Source organism: Myotis yumanensis, unplaced genomic scaffold (genome assembly GCF_028538775.1).
Source record: "Myotis yumanensis isolate MYYU_CA2020_CCGP unplaced genomic scaffold, mMyoYum1.0.hap1 SCAF_4, whole genome shotgun sequence".
NCBI lineage: Eukaryota > Metazoa > Chordata > Mammalia > Chiroptera > Vespertilionidae > Myotis > Myotis yumanensis.
This window is the reverse complement of record NW_027223755.1, coordinates 44,309,450-44,337,381: the sequence shown is the minus strand read 5'-3', so window position 1 is coordinate 44,337,381 and position 27,932 is coordinate 44,309,450. Positions and strand designations below refer to the sequence as shown.

Below are 27,932 nucleotides of genomic sequence, written 5' to 3'. Positions count from 1 at the left end.
ATTGTAGGCTAGTTCCCGATGATCAACACAGCCTCTGGTCCTTCCACTGGTCGCTCAATGAACTGGTCCACCCGCTCGAATCCCCAGACCCAGCCTTCTATGGACCACTAATCAGGGCAAACAGCAACTCTTCCCTACATGCCACCTTAGAACATGCCCCAAAAGTGGGTCATCACCTTACATCACTTATTACCCATAATTAAGAAAGGAGAGAAATCAGAGTGAAAGGGAGACAATTAAATGCTAATAAGACTGTACAGTGAGTGATGCCCGGAGAGCTCTCCCAGCGGGTGGTGGTGATGGCTCTGTGAAGACTGAACCTTAGAGGCTAGGCTGAGAATTGGTAGAGGGATAGGAAAGGAAGCATTTCCAGGTGGGAACAGCATGCACAAGGGTCAGGTAAGGATGTGGGCAGAGGAGAACAGCCTGATCTGGAGCCCGTTTGCGTTGGGGAGGAGTCAGGCATGAAATGAGGTGGGAAGGAGGAAGTGTGCTGGGTCCCCACGGGAGCAGGGGCCAATGGTCCACGGTCCCCCTAACTCCATATGGCACTGTTGGTTATAAAGCACTTCTAGACTGACTTACTGTTTTGATCTCTGTGCCCTTGTTAGGTGAGTGGGATAGACACTGTAGGCTTTTTTTTTTTATAGAAATGGTGAAAGACTACAGGAGATTACGAAAATTGGCCTAAGTCACACAGAGAGCAGCTAACCAGACTCACGGATTTCTCTGTGTTTCACAGACCCAAGAATTGGAGTGGGCCTCACCAGCCACATAGTTAAACTGAGGACCAAAGAGGTGAAACAACTTCTCCAAGATCACACAACAACAGAGATTAGGAGGCTGGCTGGTAGCAGCTTTAACCAGCCTGATTTCTGACTGAAGGGGCTTTGCCTTATATTAGCTGGAGAGGAATCCCAGAGGGAAAATCCTCATCTTCCAGAGAAAGAACTGTTACTTTGACAAAATGAATTTCTTTCCAATGTTTTATAACTGTTGGGATGACAGTCTGCTATATAACTGCATTTTTAAAAATGAAAATTTTCATCAACCAAAAATTAAAAAAAATTTTTTTAAGTGAAAAACAGTCTGAAGGAAACAGAGCTGCGGAGGAGAGGGATCCATCTGGGGAGGGAAGTCTCCATCATCTCCCCGAGTGCTTCAGAACTTTTCCCTCCACTCATGAATTTTCAGGTCTCCATTAATCAGAGAGAAAAAAAACTTTTTTTAAAACTTAAACAAAACCTACACACTGGCCCCAAATTGATAGACTACTATCATCTCAGAAACTGTTAGCAAAATATATTTCTAGGCAAGTACATAATCTAGATGATGCATTAATTTTTTTTTGCCCCCCAGAATGACCTGCCTTGAGAAATGGCTTGCTGAGAAATCTGTGTTTCCATTAGGGAGAGTGGGGGGGAAATCCCTTGCAGAAGTTGAAAAGATGTTAAGTGGTAAATACCAAAATGCCCAGCAAGCATGTAAGCAGGCTCTCACTCCAGCATGAATATGTGCAGATCAGCATTTTAAAATTTACTTTTAGCTTTCCTAGCAGTTCGAATTAACCCTTTCTCTACTCCCACTCCCTCTGTGAGAGTTCAGCCCTTAACCTACAGACTGGAAGAACTGTCACAGTTCTCTTCCATTCACCCTGCACCCTAACCGCTCACCCCAGAGGGCCTCCTTGTGAACAACTGCCTCCTGGCCTTCCTTACTACCGGGAAGTCTCTCGGGGCAATGCCCAGACACATGCTAGCAAGTCAGTCCAGGTTGCTGGAGCTATCCACAGAATCAGAGGCGGCCTTCCAGGAGACCAAAACAGTACAGATAAATGCCACACATCCACACCAGTGGTTCCCCAAAGTCTGTGCATCAGAATCGCCCAGAGAGGCTGTTTCAGATGGTGGCAGCCAGCATTTGTACTTGTAAACAGCCTCGGTGATTCTAAAGTGCATCCCTCAGCAACAGACACTAAACTAGATGCTCTAAAGAGCCAATTACACTTCTCTCTTAGTTACAAAACAAGCAACTCCCAACCAAAAATTCTTCCCGATTAGGTTTATCTTTATACCTTACTGCCTAGTAAACTTACTGACAGACTGGGGAATAACAATCAAATATAAGAAAGGTGAATATAATATAATAAATAATAAATATTTGCATAATGCTTTATAATATTTTTCCATTTATTAATGATCTCATGTGGCTCTCACACAACCCTATTGAGGTAGCTTGTTATTCTCATACTAAAGGTGAAGAAAACAAGTCTCAGACATGAAAGAATGACTTGAAAATGCCTGAATGATGTCAGCATTTCTATTATTGAGTTGGATTCATTTTTTGCTATTTATATTGATTTTTGTCTTTGGGTATTTCTTTTAAATATATGGTATACCAGTTGCTGCAGATATTTGCTTCCAAGGGAAAAAAATAATCCATGTCAAAATCTTGGTGAGCTGAAAACTCATGGCATTGGTCCCATTAAAATCAGGGTCAGCCATAAACTTCCAGCATTCTTCATGCTGCAATTTCTAAGCTCTTCGGCTCAACAGAAGAATCTGAAGAACAAGAACAAAACAAAAGCCAAGAGAATAAAAGAAGGTTAGCTGAGCAGTAAAGACTTATTTCAAGAATATCAATTCTAAAATAAAACCACTCAGTCTTTTGTTGTATGAGTGTCACTTACAGCGTAGCAAAATGCTTCCTAAATGATTGGGTGCTAGTTGGTTGGAAAGTTTTAAGAAACAAGTCAGTGATCATCCTATGAAATATGAAAGTAAACTTCATATATGGTGGGGCCAGCAGGGACAACGTATCTACACGCAACACGGACACCAGGGTCTTTGTAACAGCAAACACTCAGTCCAGGCTTTGCTTTTTACCTTGCCAGTCGACATTTCATTCATTCTGAGAGGCTGCTCTGGCATAACTCAGAGGTAGATTCAGCCCAACAACTGGCCCAACAATGCTCAGCCAAGACGTGATGTAGTTGACATTCCTGGGAAACAAGTGAAAACACAGGCAAGTCCATGTACTTCCATTGTAGTTTGGACGAATGATAGAAAATCAGTTATTGAAAATAAAAGAAACAAGGCTTTCTTCAAAGATGCATTCCCACCACTTGAAACCCCAGCATTTCCAAAGCCTGCCCCATTGCTTGACAAGGACTCAAGCTCCAAAAATAGTGTAAGGATCCCTCACTAAGAAAGTTGAAGGCACTGGGACTCCAGAGTCCCCTTGATGATTCCAATTTTACACCTAAAATTTATAGCATTTGCTAAGGTAGTAGAGTGCAGTGATGAAGAGCACGGCTCTAAGGCAAAATGCCCGGTTTTTCAATTTTCAAATCCCAGTTCCACCACTTAACTAGCTTTCTGACCTTGGCCAAATCATTTAACCCTTTTATGCTTTAGCTTCTTACTCTGCAAACTGCATAAAATAATAGAACTTGGCTCATAGGGGCGTTATAAAAATCCAATGCATTAATATATCTGGAATAGAACAGTGCCTAGCACACAGTAAAAATCAATAAATGTTAGCCATTATTATTATTACAAAGAATATTTCTTTTTTAGCTTAGCTTCCAGAGTCACATAAAAAGATTTACACTTTTAAAATAAGAGTTAACGCCAATGTATCTTGATGGTGTTTCTTACCTATTGATTTTTCGAGAGTTCTTTAATACGGGAGTCATAAATTCATTCGTCTTGCAGGGATGGAGTACAAAAAAGGGTTGCCCAAGTATGGGATGCTCCTGTAAGAATGAGAGTGGGTCCAGGATGGCCAGTGTGAGTTACTTTGAAAAAGTTAAAATACATGATCTGGTTTACTCCTTTAAAATAAAAGGTTTGTTTTACATTCCAGGCTGTGAAAATCAACCAAAGGCAAATAAAAAAATTTGAAATATGTTTAATTCATAAAAAGCTGCTAGCACAGAGAGAGAGCCTGCAGCCTTCTGGCCTAGAAATACCTCCATATCCCCTTCCACCTCCACCCACTGTATCAACAGTAAGTTTTACCAGAAAGGAGCTGGCCATAAGAACCGGTGGCTGTGCTGCCAGCAGGGCTGACCCGATTTGCAACAGACAGCAAACACTACTGCCCAGTGACACCGGCAATACAAATAGCAAAAATGGTACTAAATGAAAAGAAAATTAAACCCACAGCTTTGCCAGCCAGATGTTGTGATCCCAGTTGAGGCAAGCAGCAGACCAGCCAGAAATTTAATGGGGAGATTCTGAAGAGGAGACAGTTCGTAGAAGGACTAGGCAAGTTCTCTAGACATCCCTGGCTGGTGGGTAACTACACACATATGCAGGGGAGATATGAGAAGGCCTGATGGAAAGTAAAAGCTGACACGAACTTGAACATTAACTGAAATCTGAGCATGCTCCCAACTCCCACACACATCCATTGGCAAAGGATAGAAGACTTACAGTCTGTCCAATCCCTGGCTAACCAGCAAGCTATATTGACATAGCTGGGTGACCCCAAGGAAGTCAGGAAATAAGAATAAAAAATAAAATAGCAAAAACACCAATGACTACAGTTACAGAGAGGCAAGTTCTGCAGATAAATCCTAGAAAAGTTACTAAAACAAACAAAAACAATAACAACAAAAACTAAAATACAACCTTCAGGGGAAAACATTGGAATCCAGAATTGCTACAGTATAATATCTAAACTGTCTAGCTTTCAATGAAATTTGAGACATGCAAAGAAACAGAAACGTGTGAAGCATACCAAAGAAAAAATCCATTAATAAAATTGGTAGGTATAAAATAGTCAGAGGGAAGTAAGTAAAGCATAGGAAATAAGTCAATAATATTGTGATAACTATGTGTAGTGCCAGTTGGGCTCCTGGAAATATCAATGGGAACACTATGTAAAGTATATAATTGTCTAACCACTAACCTGTATACCAAAACCAATACATAAAATAATAATAATAATAATAACTCTGAGTGGGCCCAGATATTGCATTTACAAAGAATTCAAAACAGCTACTATAACTATGTTTGAAAAACTAAAGAAACTGTTTAAAGAGTTAAAAGTAAAAATTATGACAATGACAATCAATTAATGAATACAAACTATGAAAAGAACCAAATGAAAAATCTAGATTTGAAAAGTACAACACAGAAATAAAAAAATTCACTAGATAGGTTCAATAGTAGATATGAGATGGCAGTAAAAAGACTCAGTGAATTTGAAGACATATTAATATAAATTATTCAATCAGAATGGAAGAAAAAAAAAAAATGAACAGCGTCCCTTGGACAATACCAATCATACCAGCATACATGTAACAAGAGGAGAGACAGAAAGGAGCAGGCAAAATATTTGAAAAAAATACTAACTTAAAACTTCTAAACTTTGATTAAAAAAATTTAATCTACAGATATAAGAAGTGCAACAAACCCTAAGTAGAAACATAAAGAAAGCCACAGGTAAATACATTATAGTCTAAAGGCTGAAAGCCAAAGGTAGAAGAAAAATCTTAAAAGCACCAAGAGGGAAAGGACTCACCACATAAAGAGAAATAACAGTGCAATAATGACTAGCTTCTCATCAGTTCAGAGGGCAACAGAAGGGCCTATTCAAAGTCCGAGTGAAAAAACAAACAAAAAACCTAGAGATGTCAACCAAAAATTCTTTATCCAGCAAAACCATCCCTCAAAAAATAAAGGTAATTTAAATACTTGCCCAGGGAAACAGACTGAGAATTTGTTGCTATTAGAGCTCCCTTATAAGATATACTAGAGGAAGTCCTTCAGGCAACAATACAAATTCATAGGAAAAAAATAAAAAGCATCATAATTGGTAAATACAGAAAATTAAGTAGTTTTTCTTCTCTTATTTACTTAAATAGACATAAGATTATATAAACAAAAATTACAATACTGTAGTGTTGGGTTTATAATATATATATATATATATATATATATATATATATATATATATATATATGTATGTAGTACTAGAGGCCCGGTGGGTCCCTCAGCCTGGCCTGTGCCCTCTCGCAGTCTGGGACACCTCGGGGGATGACCACCTGCTGGCTTTGGCCCGCTCCCTGGGGGATTGGGCCTAAGCTGGCAGTCAGACATCCCTCTGGCAGCCCAGGAGCCCTGGGGGGATGTCCACTTGCCAGCAGGGAGCAGGCCTAAGCTGCAGTCAGACATCCTTAGCGCTGCTGAGGAGGCGGGAGAGGCTCCCACCACCACCGCTGTACTGGCAGCCGTCAGCCTGGCTTGTGGCTGAGCAGAGCTCCCCCTTTGGGAGCGCACTGACCACCAGGGGGCATCTCCTGCATTGAGCGTCTGTCCCCTGGTGGTCAGTGTGTGTCATAGTGACCAGTCATTCCCAGTCATTCTGCTGTTAGGGTCAATTTTCATATTACCCTTTCATTATATAGGATAGAGGCCTGGTGCATGGGTGGGGGCCGGCTGGTTTGCCCTGAAGGGTGTCCCGGATCAGGGTGGGGATCCCGCTGGGGTGCCTGGCCAGCCTGAGTGAGAGGCTGAGGGCCATTTTCAGACTGGCCACACCCCCTTCAGGGAGGGGGTGTCCTGCTGGGGTGCCTGGCCATCCTGGGTGAGTGGCTGATGGCTGTTTGCATGCTGGCCACAGCCTCTTCAGGGTGGGTGTCCCCCCTAGGGTGCCTGGCCAGCCTGGGTGAGGGGCTGATGGCTGTTTTCAGGCTGGCCAAGCCCCCCAGTGGGGACCCTAACCCCATGAGGGTGTGGCCATCCTGGGTGAGGGGCTGATGGCTGTTTGCAGGCTGGCCAAGCCCCACAGCCACCCAAGCTCCCAGTGGAGGCTGGCTGGAAGCAGGTATCTGGGATTTATTTATCTTCTATAATTGAAACTTTGTTGCCTTGAGCGGAGCCAACAGCTGGCCAGGGCATGAGGGAAGCTAGGCTTCCTCCATTGCCAGGGCAACCAAGCCTCCTGCTTGCTCCAGCTCCGTGGCTGCCAGCCACCATCTTGGTTGGGTTAATTTGCATATAGTCGCTCTGATTGGCTGGTGGGCGTGGCTTGTGAGTGTGGCGAAGGTACGGTCAATTTGCATGTTTCTCTTTTATTAGATAAGATACATGACAGTAATAGCACAAAGGACAGAGTGATGGAAATATATTGAACAGAGTTGCTATATTTTAGCTAATTTAAGTCAGTATTAACTTGCATTCCTATTGTTAGAATCTTAGTAAGGATGTTGTTTTAATGAATTGGAACCCAAAAGCTCCTTCTTGTTGTTAAATAAATCCTTTAAGTATGTTGTTAATCATGACCACTTTTCTAGCAATATGTCAAAAGCATCCATAATTAATGGCATGGTTAAACTGTATATAGTCAACATTCAATGCTTTCTCAAGTGTATCAGCTTTTCTTAGTTGTGGCAAATTAACCAAATCATGAACTAGTCAGTATTCAAATACAGCTAGAAGGTGATTTTTTAAAATACTCAAAAGAAATCCTGTTTCCAAATGTGTAAGATTACTAAACATAGGCCTTGAATTATTAAGAATATAATAATGGTTGCATAATGAAGAAAATATAACATTTTCCTGGTGTGATTAGAATTCATATATTCCCTCATTCATCCATTTATCAAATATTAAGTCTTCTTGTCTTGTAATGATATAAAGATTTAACCCTAACTAAAGACAAAGGATATGTAATTTTAAAATGTGCTTACTGGTATGGGTATCTTAATGCTGCAGCAGTGACAGAATTAGCTTTGCAACCTGAGCCAATACTATTTTTTTCAGTCACTTTCAATCAGCTGATCCTGCAAGCCAAACAATTTGTATTCAAAGTAAGATAGATAATTTTAAAATAATTTGGAGCATCTGATCAGTGTAGACAATCAATCTGGATAATATTCTCCAAAAGCCACTTTTCTGCCATGGAGATTTATTAAGTCTTATGCTATCAGGCAAGATTATCTGTATTTTCTACTTTCTCCCTCAAACAGCCAGAATCAGAGATGAAAGCTGTCTTTAGTTGGTTTAGGAATTATGTGCTGGAGTTAAAAAAAAAAAAAAAAAACCCAACCTAAAATCCTACACCTTATTTATTTAACATACCATTTTCAGAAATGGAAGAACATCAAAACTGTCAGGATCTTTTTAGTGACATTTCTTAGATCAATTCAGAAGGTAAATTTGTGTGAAAGTGCTACCATCTGCTGTCAGTACTAATGAACTGATGCAAATCTGCGCTGAGAAAAATGTCAGTGTGGAAATACATGCAGCCAATGAACTGTGTTAGGCTTACAACTCAATAAACACTTCTACTGGAACAAAGTTCTGCTAAATGGTTTTCCGTGAAAATAGAAATGATAGGTCAGATTTCTATCTCTAACTCCAGAGAAGTTATATAGACACATTCTCTTATGAAATTTAATTTAGCAATGGTTAAATGTCTCATAAAATAAGTCTGACATGAATTTTGGGAATTGGTTTCAGAACTATTAGATATGACTATCACAAGGAAATGATAATACTGCACCTTCATTCTTACATCTATTAAATATGAGTTACTTGGTTCGTATCTTAATATTCTCGGCTCTCCAGGAGGGCACAAATATAATTTCATGTACTAAGCTTTCATCCAGTTTCACATTCCAAACTGATCAAATTTGCTTTCCACTCTGGGCACATTCCTTAGCTATAGGGAGGGTCTCTCCCTCAAGCAGGGAAAGGAAAATGGCTGTTGAGCACCTACAGTACGAGGCACTGTGCTAAGTACTTTGTACGAGGTCACCTATCTAAATAATTCTTTGATGGAGGCTTTATTGTTGCCACTTTGGAGAACAGGTTCAAAGAGATTATGCTTAAAGTTATCCCTGTAGTGAGGAGCAAAGCAAGTCCACACCCTTACATTGCACCTCCTCACCCCACTGACCAGAGTTGGTGTCAAGGATATTCCCTCTAGGATAATCCTCTCTAGTCCACCTCTTCAAAAATCTACTTTTTACTTAAAAATAATGCATTTTCATAAAATTAAAAGAGCAATCCATAGAGAGAGTTCAGCAAATACAAAAAAAAAAAACACAAAAAGTAAAAGCAGGATAACTTAAATAACTGCCCAACTCAGATGTAAGCATTCATTGGTGAATTTCCTTTCAGACTTTTTATACACACACATTTGTAGTTTTCTGTTTCTTTTTATTCACTCAACACTAAAGCTTCCTAAAGAATGAATCTTTAGTGTGAACAGATATTTATCAAGTACCTAGTACGTGCCACTCCCTGCCATGTGCTTGTTGTTGATCTTCCCTAAGTATCTTTGTCTTCTGTTTTACTGATTTCTGTACTTATTTTTATTAGTCCCTTTCATATATTTTATTTGGATTTATCTTGTTGTTCTTAATTTTTAAATATTCCATGGGTGCTTACAAGAATATGCATAAAATATGTAATATTCAGTTGTTGGCTATAATGCTGTCCATGTGTTACTAGATCAAGTAAGGTAACTGTGTTGTCCACATCTTCTATATCCTTATCAGCTTGATTTACCAATTTCTAAGAGAAGTTGATTTGTCCATTTTTGCTTGTAGTTTGGAAAATTTTGCTTTATAGGTCCTGAAGCTTTTATCTAAACTCATAGAACTATATCTTCCTAGAGAATGAAGCTTTAGTATGAAATAATCACACATCTCTGATTAGACTTCCTGCCAGCAAAGGACTTTTATCTGATATTAGTATAGCCACACCCGTTTCTATTTACCTTATACATTTAAAACACTATTCACCTTTCAATATTTCCATGTTCTTGTGTTTGCGGTATTTCATGTAAAAAGAACATAGTTGGATTTTATTAAAGAAATCCACCTTTATAATCTGTCTCTTAAATGAAGTGTTTAGTTCATTTACAGGCTCTGTGATCTGATTTCATTTCTCCCATCTTATTTTAGACTTTTTACTCATTCTACTTTTAATGTTTCTTCTTTTGGTTTCTTTTTTTCCTCCTCTGTTGCTTTCTTTTGGATTGATTGAGTGTAGGCTCTGTTTTTTTTCCCCTGACTGCTTTTTCTCTTTTAATTAATTTGAAAAATACATATTATATTTCTAAACTTTTAGTAGTTATCCCACAAATTTTAAGTAAATGTTTCACTCAATGAAATTCACAAAGATATTATTCAATATCTTTGCCTTTTTCCTAAACAAGTACCTTAGGATGTTTAACACTGATCACCCCTTCCTGATTTCTGTACTACTGTTGTTCAGTATTTCAATTATATCTTTTGTTTTTAAACCCCATAAATTAGATATTATCAGTACTTTGTAACCCAAATGTGTGTTGAGATCTACTCACACTTTACTATTCTTTTTTTTTAATACTCACCCAAGAATATGTTTTTTAATGATTTTAGGGAGAGAGAGAGAGGGAGAGAGAAACATCTATTGGTTGCCTCTCATACGTGCCCCAACTGGGAATCCTCAAACCTACAAGCTAGGTATGTGCCCTGACTGGGAATCAAACCTGCAACCTTTCAGTATATGGGATGATGCTCCAATGAACTGAGCCACCTGGCCAGGGTCCCTACTATTCTTTTTGCTTACCATTTTTTCCTATTATCAGATATTTATTCTTGGATCATTTTCTTATTGTTTACTACCTATAGATACTTCTAAAGATCTATAGGTAGTACTAGTAAATAGTCCCATATAATGAATGCTTTATCTTGCCCTCATTTTTGAAAAGTAAGTGTTGTAGATATAAAATTTTAGGTTACAATTATGTTTTCTCAGCACTTTATTAGCCCATTTTCTCCCATCTTGCATTTTTCTGTGTGGAAGTCAGTATAATTGCCATTTCTTTTCAGCTCTCTTTCTCTTTGGTGCTTCGCTATCATGTGTCTAGGTGTGGATTTCTTTTAATTTATCTTACTTGGGATTTATTGAGCTTTTTGAATCTAAATATCAGTATCCTTCAGTTTCTTCTTCTAGAATTTCTATTAGACATGTTCTTGTCCTTTTCTCTCCCTTGTACTCTGAACCTGTTATATTGACCATCTTTTTCTCAGTTTTTGCTACAATGTATGTAAATTCTTCATATTCTATTGTTAATACATCAATGCTTTCTTTAACTTTATCTGCTTTTTAGTGTAGGCCTTCTAATTATATACTTTCCTTTCTAAAAATTCTATTTGATTATTCCTTAAATTTGCCTGATCATTATTATAGTATCTTCTTCCTATATCATATTCTCAGTATTTTCTTCCAATTTTAAAAAAATATATTCAACATATTTATTTTATATTTTTGCACCAAAAATATATGACTATGAGGATCTGATACCTCAATTTGGTATATCTGCTGGCCTTCATACTTAACAGCTTATTATTCTGTACTTTTTTATTGTGACCAACTACTAGTACTTAAATACAGTAATTATTCCAACTCCATATTTACATGAAAGAGACTTGTGTTTAATCTACAAGTTATATGGCCTTTTAAAATATATATTTTTTATTGCTTTCAGAATGGAAGGGAGAGGGAGAGAGCGAAACATCAGTGATGAGAGAGAATCACTGATCAGCTGCTTCCTACATACCCCACAACCCGGGCATGTGTCCTGACCAGGAATCGAACCATGACCTTCTGGTTCATAGGTCGACACTCAACCACTGAGTCATGCTGGCCAGGCTATCTGTACTTTTTAAAATATGTTTATACAGAGTAAGACTGCGAAGGTCATATGGAAGAAAGAGAACACATTTTAAATATGTAGAGAATGATGGCTAGCACTATTTTAGGTAAAGGCCTCTTTGCAGAGGTAACATTTGAGCAGAGAGCGAGTTGACCAAGTGAAGAGCACCGTGTAACTCTCTGGGAAATGAGTATGTTCTGTTAGGGAATGAGACGTGCTGAGACCTTACTGCCCTAGTGCGGGAAAGTGCTTGAAGTGCTCACAGAACAGCAAGACCAGTGAAGTCCAGTGAAATGAAAGGGGATTGAGTGATAGAGAGACTTTGGAAAATTCTGAACTATGAAGTGACATGTTCTGATCCACATTTGAAAATATTACTTTTGATATTGTAAAATGGCAAGAGGGGATGCAGGAAGAGCAGCTAGGGAGCACTGCAGTAGCCCAGACAAGATATGATGGTGCCTTGTACGAGGTGCTAGTGTGGTAGGGGGAGAATGGTCAGGTATCTTCTTATTATGAAAGTAGAACTAGCCGAACCGGTTTGGCTCAGTGGATAGAGCATTGGCCTGCGGACTCAAGGGTCCCAGGTTCGATTCCGGTCAAGGGCATGTGCCTTGGTTGCAGGCACATCCCCAGTGGGGGGCGTGCAGGAGGCAGCTGATCGATCTCGCTCATTGATGTTTCTAGCTCTCTGTCCCTCTTCCTTCTTCTCTGTAAAAATATCAATAAAATATATTTAAAAAAAAAAGAAAGTAGAACTAACAAGATTTTCTAAGGAATTTGATATGCTGCATGGGGAAAAAATAAAATAAAAGAGCTAAGGATGACTCCAAGGTGAAATGTCTATTCATATTTTCTTACTTCAGGGGTTTTCGTATTGATTTACATTAGCTCTTTAGGACCTTTTGAGGATACTGATTCTTTTCATTCATTCAACCATATTGTGAGCCATGCACTGGGTCAAATGTTAGTATATAGTGGCATATAAACAGATAATCCCTGCTCTCATAAAAGTTGCTGAAATAATCAAAATATTTTTAATTTCCAGATTTTCATTTGTCTTTAAATTTGTTCATGATAATTTAGATGTGGAATATCATAATTGATAATCAAATCTATACTTTTTCTCCTTTTAAATTTATTTTATCACTTTTATGTTTAAAAATCCTATTCAGAATTAGAATACTAGTATTTACTATATTTATGCACAGTTTACCACTAAACATTATTTGCTGTTCTCCAAACACACTGCTTTTTCTTACCTGCAGGCCTTTGTACATGTGATTCCCTCTGCCTACAAAACCCTCCCACCCTTCCTTACCAACTAATGCCCATTTCTCTCCCATGATCTCAGCTTTTTTATTTTAAAAACGTTTTATTTATTTTTCAATTACAGTTGATATTCAATATTAATTTCAGGAGTATAGAATAGTGGTTAGACATTTACATAACTTACAAAATGATCCCTCAATAAGTCTTGTATCAAATGGGCAGTTACAAAATAGTAATTGGGATATAAAGTACAGCATATGGAATACAGTCAGCAATATTGTGATAACTATATATGTTGTGAGGTGAACACTAGATCTTAGTTTTCTTCTACCCCCAATCCTGCATCAGGTGCCCCCCCCCTCTGTGCTCCCACTGCACCCCATGCTTAAACCTTCTGCTTAATTCCACACTGTTCTGCATAGGTACTTGACTGTTTACAGGAGTCTTCCTCTCCCATACTGTAAGTCCTTGAGGGAAGAGGAGGTATTCTGATTACTATTTTAGTCTCAGCATCCAGGACCACCTTTCATTTAGTAGGCACTCAATAAATATTTGTGGAATTACTGCATAGACAAGGACGTCCTACTGTGCCAAAGTAAATTGTTATTGGCACATGCAGCATGTCTCATAAAGGGGAATATTTGTGCAGAAAGCACCAGTAGTTCCCTATGCTGCTGTGGGGACATGAAAGGGACAGAAGTATTCTTTCTCTTTGTCACAAAACAAAGGACAATACTTCCTGTACATTTATAGGTGTCCCCAGATAAGATAAAAACTTCAGTACTTGTTTTGCAAATACTTCTTCCAAATTGGATCTAAGAGCAAAGGAGAGGGTTTGAAAGCATGGTTAAAAATAAGTCTCCACATAAAAACTTATGTCAACTATGCATATATTCTAAAATCTATTGGTTTTCACATAAAATAATATCCTAAATCATCACTAAATAAATCGATACACCAAGATGCACATTTTAATTCTGAATTAGCCTACGCTCTACCACGCCACAGTGTCCCACTAAGTGGCAAGCAAAGTACTACTAAAACATATAATATACTCATGCCTTTCTACTTAGCTCACTCCTTTATCGCTTCATGTACTTTAAAAAAAAAATATATATATATATATATTTTTTTTTATTGATTTCAGAGAGGAAGGGAGAGAGAGACAGAAACATCAATGATGAGAGAATCACTGATAGGCTGCCTCTTGCACGCCCCACACTGGCCTGGGCATGTGCCCTGATCGGGAATTAAACTGTGACGTCTGGTTTCATAGGTTGATGCTCAACCACTGAGCCATGCCAGCCAGGCTCATGTACTTTTTACTGCATTCATCCACCTATCCATCCACCCACCCATTCATTTATTCAACAAATATTTAGGGAGCAAGTTCTATGTGCCAGGCACTGTTCTAAGCATTGGTGATATACTAGTAAGCACACTCAAGACAGAAGCAAAGACTGCTCTTACGGAGTTTACAATTTATTTTTTAAATTAATTAATTAATTTATTTACAATTTTTTTTATTGATTTCAGAGAGGACTGGAGAGAGAGAGAGAGAGAGAGAGAGTGAGAGAGAAACATCAATGATGAGAGAGAATCACTGAATGGCTGTCTCCTGACATTGAATGGCATGTGCCCTGAATGGAATCGAACCATGACCTCCTGGGTTCAGAGGTAAACACTAAATCATTGAGCAACAGTGGCTGGGCAAAAATTTAGTTTTCTGTACTAGAAAGATATAAAAACAGCATCCCATCACCTCACCTCCTGGGGCTTATAGTCCAGTTGCACCTCCAGTACTGAAAGTCTTGGGTTGCATCTCTAAGGCAGAGAGTTCCAAAGGTCAAGTAAGTTTGTTACCACTAACTTCCTTTCCCTTAGGATTTCCAAACAGAATGGAAAAGCAGGTTCCTAGGGAGAACAGCAATTTTACTTGTCCTGATGGTGGATGGGGTGAGTAAGAGGGCTTGTGACCAAGAACAAGAAAAGCTGGCAAGAGAGATGCCCTCCGTGGGAGGGGTTTTTCTTTGTCATTTGGAGAGGAGGCATGGGAGGCTCCCACTGGAGAGAAGACAGTGAAGGGATCATGGTGGCACAAGGAAAGAATGAGGTACTTTCCATTATAAGGTGGAGGGTGTTTGAGACAGGCCCATGAGTGTCAGGCCAGAGAGGAGTCACCAGTAAACTACAGGAAAGCCAGATGCAGAGGTGGCCCAGGTCTGAGACCCCGCAGATGGAAAGAACACTCATAGAATAATACTCACAGTGAGATCCTGATGCCTGAAACTCAACCACTATTTCACTCTACAGATCTAATACATGTTGTACCTGTGCCATTTCTGTAGTGTTGTGTTGAATCCCTGCAGTCAGAAACACCAGACTGTACACAGGGTATATGTTTTCATGAGCTGAGAGGGACATTGAGTCTCCAAAAATATACCTGAGTCAAATGAAATAGGACATCTCATCCCCTCTCCTCATCTCTCCCCATGCTCTGTCAGGGCACCTGTAATTCAAGGGTTACAGAAATCACTAGAACACACAACAGACAACTCAAAAGGTACAAATCTAGGAATATGGGAATTCAGAGAAAGGAGAGATCACTTCTATCTGGCAGGAGGAGGGGGGGGGCGGGCAGCAAAGACTTTCTGAGGACATGGGACTTAACCTGGCCCAGACCTTAAAACTTGGGCAGGACTTAAGTGGGGGAAGAGAAGAAAGTGGAAGCAGGATTTACAACAGAAAGAGGCTACTCCAAGTTTAATAGGTGAGAGACACACAGAATTCCATCTTTTAAATAAGACTGTGAAGTTTGGTACATTTGGAGAAGAAAAAAATGTTTATTTTTCTTTGTGTTAATAGTGGTGCTGTTAAATGATTGAGGCAATCTCTGTAAGATCCAAGTATCTCCTGGATATAATCAACACCTATCCAAGACATAGAAGCAAGGTTTTAAGTACAAATAATTCTTACCTTTGTGGGGGGCGGGGGGGGGGGGAGAGACAAAAACAGGGAAAAGAGGTGGAAAGAAGAAATATCCAAGTACAGATTTCTATCCCTAATAAGTGAGTGAGGATACAGATACAAAGACAGTGAGAAAATATTTAAGAGAAAACATGTGGAAAAGACACAAAAGTTTCGCCCAAATGCTCAGAAAGGTCAGCAAGTTTCTCCTCAGTTCTGGATGGGCAGGGGAGCCAAGTGAAGCTATGCTTTGTTCTAGCTGCACCTGTTGACATTTTGTGGCCAGTTAATTAAAAATGAAATTCTAATGGTTTGGGGGAAGGTTAATTCAAATGAAAAGAAACAGGACAGTTCTTTAAAACTGTATGCGATCCAGAAGCCACCAGGCTTCCTAGAATTTTTATTAAAAATTACAGACATCACAGCAATAGTTCTTAGACACCCTCTTCTCTGCGGAGAAAACTTTGCTTTCATGGATCCAGAGGGAGTGGAGCAGTGAATTCTCCCACACCTGCATAAATCTACAAAGGGCTCCCTCCCTGGGCGGCTGGCAATCCCATTTCTAACTCCTGGAGGAGAGAGCAGAGCTTGTATATATTAATAGAGTCTATATAGGTTGTAGCTTTAAGCAACACTATTAATATGCCAGAACTCTGAGTTCCCAAACTTACTCAGTTATCAATTTGTTGTACATAATTTAATCTCTCTGTATTTTGATATGCAAAATGGAAATAGCACTGCTGATCCTTCAGAGGGTGAAAGGAGATAACCAACAAGACCAGTATAAAGCTTGCTGGGGGGAAAAAAGAGCTTATGCAAATGCCTATTAATTAAACAGGAATGGCTGCACAACTAGGTCAGGCATGATGATAAGACTGAACAACCCACCCCAGCCACCAGCATCAAAAAGAAGAAATGAACATTTAATCCTAATAGCACTTGTTGGTTGCATTTTATAAAGAACATTGAATTATAATATTCTGTAACTTAACACAGAGTAGCACATTTCAGACCATCCTCAAAGAATTCTTTGATAGAATATAAACTTATTAGAGACATCAAAAAAAACCCACCCCACCAAAACAGCAAGCCAATTACTAATTAAGAACTTGTAAAAAGCTAATCAAAGCTCTCATCCAGAGAAAATGAGAAAATCTGAGACTCAGAATGATTCTGTATATTGATGAGATTTTATATAGCATCGCAGAAAGAAAAATAAAAACAGATTTTAATGAAGAAAAAGGGCTCTAAGTCTCTGTTTAAAAGCCTTGTTATGTTCCATATCAGTGTTTTTATTAAAATGTTCTGTTCTGGTGGAAACATGCATTTAAAACAAATACCTGATGGGCGGTGCTGTCAGCAGAGGACACTCGGGCTCTCTGTCTCCAGCCAAACCCGAGTGTTAGGAAGGCCAGACAGAAGGACCCTCATCCAGCCTCCACCCACTTTGTTGCTCAGAGGGGTCATTAATCCAAGGTCATGACACTCAGAAACGAGGGAGCTGAGACATGCCCAGATTCAAGAATAGAATTAGGGTTTCCCTATGGGTGCCAAGCCTGCTAAGACCAAATGCACTACTTTAGATGGAACAACGTGCAGGCATTACATTTATTCTATTTTCATCTTAAAGGAAAACAATTGGGAGCTTGTGCTTTCCAAGCATTATTTTTTTCCTTCCATTACATTACATACATGATGGTGACAATTCTGTCTTAGGAGCCTATCTCTGAGATACTAAACAGTTGCACCAGGTTAGAGCTAGGTATGTTGGGGTATAACAGAGTGATGAGTCAGCAATCAGAAAATTCAAGGATTTTCAAAAACAAATACACAAAGCAGCCTAATTTATTGATAACCAAATATCAATGTCTGACAACTATCACATAGGAAGATATTTTATGAGCAACACAAAATAAAGTAGCAGTTTCTTAGTATAATTACTCGTGGTAATGGTGCCAAATAGAATTTTAAATCAACTGAAAAGCGTACAGATGAATCTTCAAGATGATTTTTAAAAATACCATAACGCTTCTCTTTAGATATATAATCCATGCAAATTTCTAATAAAAGCACCACAGGAATGTATTTTCTTCTTGCTTCCAACCCAACTTTGATAATAAAAAGATTCCTTTTATTCCCAGAAGCAGATTTCCCAGTGATTTCTTTAGTTTTTCTCTTTAGATAATCTCTCAAAAGAGACTCCATGAAGAAAATTTCTAAGGATGTGATAAACCTCTTACAAAATCTGTTATTGATAATCTAATAAAAAATGTTAGGTAAAGATCTGACCTATAGAAATTTAGCTACGATAAGATATTTCTCCCACTTTTTAGACTGCTAATAATTTGAAACTAGGTAACAAAAAAAATGCTACTAACAGGCTGTAGTATTAAGAAGTCATACTTTCTACATTAAAATGTAATCATAGATTTTTTTTAAAGACAATGATTGTATCCTGGTATTTTGCAAATAAGTATTAGAGGGAGGAATAAACTGATATATATGGGGGAAAATGGCGGTTTCTGATTTTAAAGATATTTTATTAAAATTGTAAGCAACCTGCCCAGACAGTGTGGCTCAATGATTGACCACTGACCCATGCACTAAGAAGTCGCTGGTTCTATTCCTGGTCAGGGCACATCCTGGGTTGTGGGCTCAATCCCCAGTAGTCATGCAGGAAGCAGCCTATTGATGTTTATGTTTCTATCTCTCTCTCCCTTTCCCCTCTCCCTTCCTCTCTCTCTAAAAATCAATAAAAAACATATTTTTAAAAATATAAGCAACCGCCCTAACCGGTTTGGCTCAGTGGATAGAGCGTTGGCCTGTGGACTGAAGGGTCCCAGGTTCAATTCAGGTCAAGGGCATGTACCTCGGTTGCAGGCACATCCCCAGTAGGGGGTGTGCAGGAGGCAGCTGATCGATGTTTCTCTTTTAGCTCTCTATCCCTCTTCCTTCCTCTCTGTAAAAAATCAATAAAATATATTAAAAAATATATAAGCAACCTAATATGTCAAGTTAAAACTGTATACTCTAATCTGATTTCCTGAACAAATCTTTTTCTCTCCTTTTTTTTCATTTCTCCGTAGAAACTTCTGTTGAGATTTTAAGAACTTATTTTTATAGTTTGGATCTAGTTCATTATTTTCTAGACAACAAGGTCTAGGACCCCCCAAAATATCTAAAATCAAAAAAGAAAACTGGTAGCAGGAAACACCATCTTTCCACATGAACCCAGGGGTTACACCCTGATTTAAAGGCTGAGTTCTGGGCTCATGATTATTTTCTCCCCCTGGCCCTTCAGGCCAGCAAATAGAATAAATTTCATAATTGCTTCAGACTAGGTCATCCTTGAGCTCTTTTTTTCCCTTCTTCTTAAAGGTTGATTTCTTCCAATTTTTTTTAATATCTACCCATCGTCTTACTTTTCATAGTTATGTACACAGTGACTACATAATTTAATTTTTCCTCTTATGTCTAACATTATTTCATATACACTGTCCCCAAAAATGTATACACATTTTAACAGCTGATAGTTCAATTTTGAAAATGAAATGTTCTAATAAACACTGCCTTTATAATTATTCATAGTGTGTATATACATTTTTTGGGGATACCTTATATACTGTTTTATATTTTGCATAATCCTTGTAACTTTATTTTCAATTACATAATATTCCATCTAGTTAATATATCATAATAAGTTTTGACATTATTCTACTGTTAAACATTTAGATAATTTTCCAGTTTTATATTACTATAAATTGTTTGTGTAGACTATACATATACTTTATATAGAAAATGGATTATTTCCTAAGAATAAAATTTCAAGAATCAGTAAAAACAGTATGACTATTTATATGGCTGTTAATCTATATTACTGTATTTTCCTCCAAAACAATTAAACTAATTTATATTACTACCAATAAAAACTACTCAATTAGCCCTTCACTTTTTTTAAAGTATATTTTTATTGCTTTCAGAGAGGAAGAGAGAGATAGAAACATCAATGCTGAGAGAAAATCATTGATCAGCTGCCTCCTGCACACCCCACACTGGGGATCTAGCCCACAACCTGGGCATGTACCCTGATTGGGAATCTAACCATGACCTCCTGGTTTATAAGTCGATGCTCAACCACTGACCCACACCAGCCAGGCAGCCCCGCATTGTTTTAAGTAGCGCTGTCTTCATGTTCAGTTTAGACCCTTCTATGAAATATTTCCCAAAAACATCACACAGACTCTAAACAACCAGCTTAGGCTGTATGCCACTCCTGACTTGGCCGCAGGATGCAACCCTTGGGAGTTCCTGACTTGAGGCAGGAGAACATATGGAGTGGGGTTAGGGCTCAGGGTGGGGCTGGGTGACTCTCTTGAATGCTTGTAAACACATGATGTCCCTCGATGCTGCTTCTCCAGACCGGCTGAGGCAGGGTCCACAACTTTTAGAAAATGATGCCAAGGCCCCAATCTCTCCGAGCAGGCTGCATTTTCCCACCCAAGTCTCCAACAAGCTGGTACCTGGATCTTGAAAGGCCATGAGAACAGGCCATAACAACTCACATTAACTAAAACTCATGCTCTTCTCAGATTCTGCGCCAGCTGGTATAAATATGGCTACGCTATTATCATATCACTCCTCTAAAAAGCACTACTTTCCTTGGCAAGGTCTGGAAAATAACGTTAAGTGTAAGAACCAGCACATAAAATTGTATATTCATTATGGTTACAGCTATAGAGATGCTGACATGAAGCCTGCCCAGTATGAAAATGGCATCCAAAGTTTCATCTTGAGGCATGGCATGAATTAAGAATGAAAACTAAAACTGTGCATCTCTAACTGATATAATTGGCAGCAAAAAACACCCAGGGGCATGTGCATTTTCTCCCACACTTCTTTTTTACTTATGTAGAAAATAGTCCGTTCCTAGCATGTTCCTCATCAGAAGCTACTTATTCTCTCTTGCTCCCCCGGGAGTGGCAATAGCTGCCTTGTCCACTGGGAAGCAAACCTATTAGACCAGTGGTTCTTAACCTTGGCTGCACATTAGAATCACCTGGGAATCTTTTTAAAATCCTGATTTCTGGGCCTCATCCTCTGGAAATTCTGTTTCTTTGTTACTAATGTGGCCTCACCCCATAACAAAGAAACAGAATTTCCAGAGGATGAGGCCCAGAAATCAGGATTTTAAAAAGATTCCCAGGTGATTCTAATGTGCAGCCAAGGTTGAGAACAACCGTCTTAGAGCATCCACCCAGCAGTACAGCCTCCCCATTTCTGGCTCAGGGCAGGGTCCACTCCAAAAGGGCCTCTTCCACAGACAGATCAAAGAACAAATCCAGCCCCAGCACAGGGCAAGGCTCTCTCCTGGGCATTGCGAATTGGCTTGGGAACACACTGTGATCTACACACAATCTCTGTGAAACATTGAGGCACTCAGCCAAGCTAGTCCACGGAGTCTAATGACTTCTGCCAGGGGAGCCCAAGATCTAGAATTTTGTGTAGTTGTATAACTTGATAAAGAATATATTGCTATTTTTTTAAAATATGTTTTTTATTGATTTCAGAGAGGAATGGAGAGGGAGAGATAGAAACATCAGTGATGAGAGAGAATCATTGATTAGCTGCCTCCTGCACACCTCACAATGGGGAGTGAGCCCACAACCTGGGCATGTGCCCTAACAGGGAATCAAACAGTGACCTCCTGGTTCATAGGTCAAAACTCAACCACTAAGCAACACTGGCTGTGCAGAGATATTATTCTTAATACCTAGTACTCAGAGAACAAATTATAAAGGTAATTTTATAATTTCACTTATATCTTTACTCCTATAAGTCAATGTTTTATTCCAATGTCTTTGAACATTTTTGCTTGCACAAACCTACATTTAAAAAAATACATATTTATATAACCCTCAGCACATAAGTGACCTCTAAAATGTTTTACCTCTAAAATTTTCATTATATAGTTGCAAAGAATGTAATTTTCCAGTGTATTATAAGTATTGACAATTTTAAATATACATATGGTTTTACATATACCTATAATTTAAAATAATATGATTGTTTTCACTTCTCTAAAAGAACTTCATCCTAATGTATATTTTATGCTTAAAAGCTTTTTATTGATCATACTCTTGTAAATAAAAAATATATAGAAAAAGGAATTTCTTTTCCAAAATTTCCTGTGACCATTTTGCTCTAAGGGTTAACTAAGATGTCTGAGTTGTCATTATAATTATTAGTAGTACTTGGTCGGTCAAAACAATAAATATGTTATAAAATTGGAGATCATGAGTCAATTGCATCATTTAGTATGTACTACAATCATACCTTTTTCATGTACATGTAAGAATCTACTTAATCTTCACAATACCCCACAATTATTCTCCCCATCTTATATATGCAGAAACTGAGGTTGAGAAAGCAGAACTGGCTCCTCTAGATTGCAGATTCACACACTGATTCTCTGACGCCAGAGTCCAGACCCTCAACCACTGTCCTATACTTCCTGGCTCTTAAAAATATGGATCAGGCCTGGCCAGCATGGCTCAGTGGTTGAGTGTTGACCTATGGACCAGGAGGTCATGGTTTGATTCCTGGTCAAGGGCACATGCCCGGGTTGCGGGCTCCATCCCCAGTGTGGGGCGTGCAGGAGGTGGCCAATGAATGATTCTCTCATCATTGATGTTTCTGTCTTTCTCTCCCTCTTCCCTCCTCTCTGAAATCAATAAAAATATATTTAAAAAAATATTTGGATCGGGGAGGGGGGTGGGATAAATAAAGATGTTTCAAATTGCTCCTTTGCTTGATGCCCTGGCTGAGCAATAGACCATGGTAAGGGATGGGATGGGTGTGAGGTGTGCCTTTGTGTTGTACAGTGGGAGAAAGGCAACAATGGGAGATGGGGAAGGAAAATCTCAGCCACAAATACTTTTTCGGGCAGATAGATTTTATGGGAGGCTACATACAGAAGTAAGATCTGGGAACTAATTTCTTTAAAAGTCTCCATACCCACATTTCCTTTGGGGAATCTTCATTTACACCCAAGAGTACATACATACACTCCAGTCTGAATGCTATGGGTCCACTCAATCTCTGATACAATAAACATTAGAAAAGGTTTGTGAAACATTTTTAATGCTCTAGAAGCAAAATTTAATTAAAATTAAAATTATTTTAACCCTTGAATTTTACTTCAAAACGGCAGTTAATTTCAATAATTTGGAAGAATACAATGCTAAATTGTAACAGTACAGTAATAAGCATAATAGTAATCTACACAGTAGGTTCATAATGATGAGATGTAGTGCATGAAAAGCTTGCAGGTCAGTAATGGAGTCATGCATAAAATACTCCTCTCAAAATCTTTATTTGCATTTCTATTACTGAAATCATTTCCTAATAATGAAGTTGCCATGAGAGAAGTTCCATTACTAAGGAATCACTGTTACAGAAACAACATTATTAAAGCATTTCTATGTACAGGAACTTTTATTAGGATGATACAAGTTATATATCATTGTAATAAAGCTTCCATTATAATCCTAATTGCATAAAACTGTGTTAGTGGATAGCAATGCTAGAGCTATAGGATTTTTAATAAAGTGTCAAAGTAATGCTTTGGTAATAGGATTGTTTAGAATACTAATACTTCAGGGAAGGCTGAACTGAGTAATGGATGATGTTTATGTCACTGATTATACACGCTCTACCAAGAATTGAAAAGAAAAAGCATGAAAAGAACCCTCATGCACCTAGTAGCATGCAGTGCGAAAATGTATGTGTTGAGGCATACATCCCAGCTCTCCTGGATATGTCAATTCACTTACTGGTACAAGATAGCAAGTTGCTAAAATGGATATTTGTAACTGTGATAATTAAGAGGTTTGATGTTCATATCTGGAAATGAAAAAGTTAACAACACAATTCTATACACCCACAGACACCCACACAGGCACATCTTGGGAACTGCCTGTTAGAAGAACCATTAGAGAAATGTGAGGTGTGGTTGTTTTGTTTGTTTGTTTGTTTGTTTTGTTTATTTTGGGGGGTGGGGGGGTGGAGAAAGAAAATGCTTAAATGCTTATAAGAATAACTCACTTTAATATGCTACTCTATGTTACATATAAATTATATAGCAATCCCTCTGAGTTATATAGCATTGGACTGGTTCACACCAGAGAATTTTAGCATATACATTCAAATGTTTGTTTTTACATTTGCTCAAATGAAGTCTAGTATTAGGCGGTCCCCTCTAGAAGCATATATAATATTCACCAGCAGAGACCGCCAGAGAGCCATCCAAACACCCGGTAGGTGGGACTTGCTCCTTAATAAACCTGCTGTGTGAACACCAGCAAGGAAGGCCAGGCTGTCTGAAAAGGGATTGGGCATAGGATACAGTGGCAGAGCCTGACTGGCTTTGGCACAGCACATTCGCCATCAGGAATGGGGCCAAAGCCATTTTGTTTTTGAGATCACTTGTGGCAGCTAAAATCACCTGAAATCTGCTTAGAAAGTAATGTACTTTTACCTTTGAAAATAGTGTATACTTTCCACAATTACCTCTTGACCTCCTTCTCCCAGATGTGGTGAACTGCAATCAGCTGGGTGGGGTTAACTTCAAGCCCAGAAGGTTCATTTTTCCTACTGACTCAGGTGATTAAGGGCAAATGGGTAAAGAATTATTTTAAAAATGTTTAAATAAATAAAAATAAAAAAGGACAAATGGGAACATTCCCTTAATGTGATGGTCCTCAAATGTTTTTATTACCTACAGGTAAGGTATAAGATTTTCTTTATTTTCTTACTGTACAGTCAGATGAAATGTTATTTTTAGGATTCTAATATTCTCTCATTAAATATGATCAACCCAAACTAAGCTGCACTGAGATAATGAGGGACTGCATTTTTGAAATATCTAGAAAATTTGAAATCTCTTGACTTGGTAGTATGTGACATTGCAAAAGTGAAAGGGCTTAATTACCCAACTGGTCTTCTAGACACCTGCAAAAACAGAGGCACCCCAAATATTTGAAGATATTTCAACTTCCATGTATTTAACCAGAGATTTGAATCCAGATAATTGTGAAAGAAACGATTTGAATTTTGGCATTTGTGTGAGTTTGCAGCTTATAATTCACTGATGTTCTTATTTTTAATACGGGGGGGGGGACCCCAATCCTTCCAATCAGGCCTTGCAAGGAAGGTCTGAGTTTTCACTGGGACAGGAATAGAGTTCTTACATGAAAGCCTTACATCAAAGTGAAGACTCAAGAGGCTTGAATAAATAAATGTTGATTGATTTCTTTGGAAAATGAGTCTAACTTCACTGTTCCCATCTTCCTCATGAACATTTTGTCAGTATCCCTCAAAGTATAGCTTTCCGTTAAACACCTCCCTTTTCCTCTGTCTCCTTGAATTGGTCCCATACATGGATATCACAAACATTGTTTTCCTGGTTTCCTTAGCTCCAGTCTCTCCACCCCCCATCCCCTCACCTGATTTATCATCCCAGTAAGCAACTTTATATGACTCTCTTGCTTAAAATCATTCCTTATTACCCACTGCTTATTAAGCAAAGCTTAATCTTTTGGGAGCATGACTCCCTTACAATATCCAACAAGAGCTTTGGCCTTCAAATAGTGCATAATGCACACAGGTTTTTGCCTATGATTCAAGGGGTTACATATATGCTGAAGCAATTTGTGACCCTGAGGTAAAACACACACACACACACACACACACACACACACACACACACACACACACCCCTCTAAATATATAGAGAGTCAAGTTTGAACTGCATGGCCCTCTACTCAGTTTCTTTGAAAGCTTGCATCAAACAATATTCCTAGCATTATTTTCTATCAGAATACCCTTAATCACAGGCGAGAATGAAGGCTTCATGAGCATCTACCACAAGCCAGAGATTATTCCTAAATACATAGCAGCAAACAAGATAACAAAGGTCCTTCTATTGCTCATATTCTACCAACCCATAATCATCCCGTGTCCTGTCACACCCTAACATACTACTGCATATCCTCAAAGGTGAGCAATTCCTAGTTTTAGAAACCTGGCTCTTCATGCATTTTATACTCTTGTTAATTGTTAATCGGGCTTGCTCTATTGCTAGGACACCTTATGTTTCCTCATCTCTGTGCTGGACGCCTACCTGGAATAAGCCTTCATATCTCTCCCCACTTACCAAATATTAAAAGACAATCTCAAGCTCTTCTCTCTCTCTCTCTCTCTCTCTCTCTCTCTCTCTCTCTCTCTCTCTCCTTCTCTCTCACACACACAATAAACACACTCTTTTTTTTATCATCTGCATCAGTGATCTGGCACTTTTTTGTATACTGCCTGTAGCACTTCTTTAGAGTTGTCTTATTATGTAACTTATTGTTATTGATTAATTCTGCTGTGTATTCTGTGCATTATCACCCTATCTTTGGAAAAGGAGACCATGCTACAGATTTGCTTCCAGAACAATGCTGTCTGTCATAGTGCCTTTTACACACAGCACCACCAAATCTCTATTTGCTGGTTATTGCTGATTTATTGTAAGAGATGATGAAACTTATCTCTAACTTTCATTGGTGATCCAGAGACATTTCAAAGAACCTTTCTCTGCTTGAGGATTGATAATATGACCACAGTGATGCACAACTTAGCAAACCAACTCAACCACTGCTATTCATCATTCTGACTGTGAGCCACCTGTGTGCAGTCATTGGAATGCGGACAATATGTAATAAGGTTGTTTATATTCTAAATAATGATTTGCTTTTGCCATCTACATGTGGTAGAGATGGGATGCATTCTTATCTGACCTAACCTCATGTTAGTACCTGAATTGCAATCTTTAAAGACAACAAAGGGCGTCTTAAAACAAACAAACAACCAAACAAACAACCAGATAGCAGAAGATAATGCTACACTGAATGCAGCCTGTTTGGTGTTATTAGTCACTGTAAATGCATTTGCTATCTTTGTCTGCATCTATAACTCTCACCATCATTTCCTTGCAGAGTAAACAAATGTTGCTTATAAACTTACCTTTGCAGGATTTTCTAACCTACCAATGTGCTTAACAGAATCAAATAAAATGCCTCGTTAAAACCAAGTATACAGCATACAAATTACAATGTTATTCTTAGGACTGTGTCAGAGATGGTGTGACTAAACTTCTTAAGGATGATGCTTGTTTTCTTTGAAACCTGAAAGAACAATATGTCCTGATTGTTGTCCTGGCATGTACAGTTCCATTTATGCCTATGCAACCGCACGTCAATGTGCCTTTGAAATCCTGAAGAATGTCTTCTACCTTCCGGAGCCTGGGGCAATCACCACGTGGGTTGCTGTTTACCCCAGTGGCAGATTTCCATAAAGCTATAATCACTACCAGATGGTCTACCAAATGATGATTGTTTGATGGAAAAAATATGAATTTATCTCTATAAAAGTTTGTTATTTGTTACTTGAGCTTATGTCCTATACTAGCCACATAGTAGTATTCATTTTGAATTTGGTGAATGATTAATAAAGACCATGTTAATCATTAACTTGAGATAAGGTCATCGACAACAATAATAGCAAAATTTATTGTGTGGTATTACTATGTACTAGAACCTGTGCTAAATATTTTATATGTACTCTTTTATTTAATCCATGCAACAACTCCATAAAATATGTTCTACTATTATCACCATTTTATATATGAGAAACCAAGGCAGAGAGAAGCTAGGTACCTTGCTCCAGGTTTCACAATTAGTTTGGAAAAGCCAACATTTGAATTCAAGCAGTTTGACACAAAATCAAAATTTTGTAATCACTATGCTGTACTACTTCTCAGTTATTTAATTGCTTTTTTCCCCAGTTTTATTGAGACATATAGCACTGTGTAAGTTTAAGGTATAGAGCATAATGATTTATTTGACTTACATATGTTGTGCAATAATAACTACAACAAATTTACTTAACATCCATCATCTCATACAGTTAGAAAAAGAAAAAAATGTATT

At 38.4% G+C, this 27,932-nt stretch overlaps 1 protein-coding gene across 5 annotated transcripts in view; it reads right to left on the bottom strand.

Annotated features, from left to right (window-relative positions):
* Positions 1-2,168: 2,168 nt before the first annotated feature.
* The window catches only part of ATG10 (autophagy related 10), a 195,857-nt gene continuing 170,093 nt past the window's right edge, over positions 2,169-27,932 (bottom strand). For all 5 annotated transcript variants that reach the window (XM_070411470.1, XM_070411471.1, XM_070411469.1 and 2 more), the window contains 3 exons: positions 3,660-3,757; positions 2,886-3,001; positions 2,169-2,561 (listed from right to left, as the gene is read on the bottom strand). In XM_070411470.1, coding sequence (XP_070267571.1) covers positions 2,902-3,001; positions 3,660-3,757 — 198 coding nt within the window. In that variant the 3' untranslated portion in view covers positions 2,169-2,561; positions 2,886-2,901. The remainder of the gene's footprint in view (positions 2,562-2,885; positions 3,002-3,659; positions 3,758-27,932) is intronic.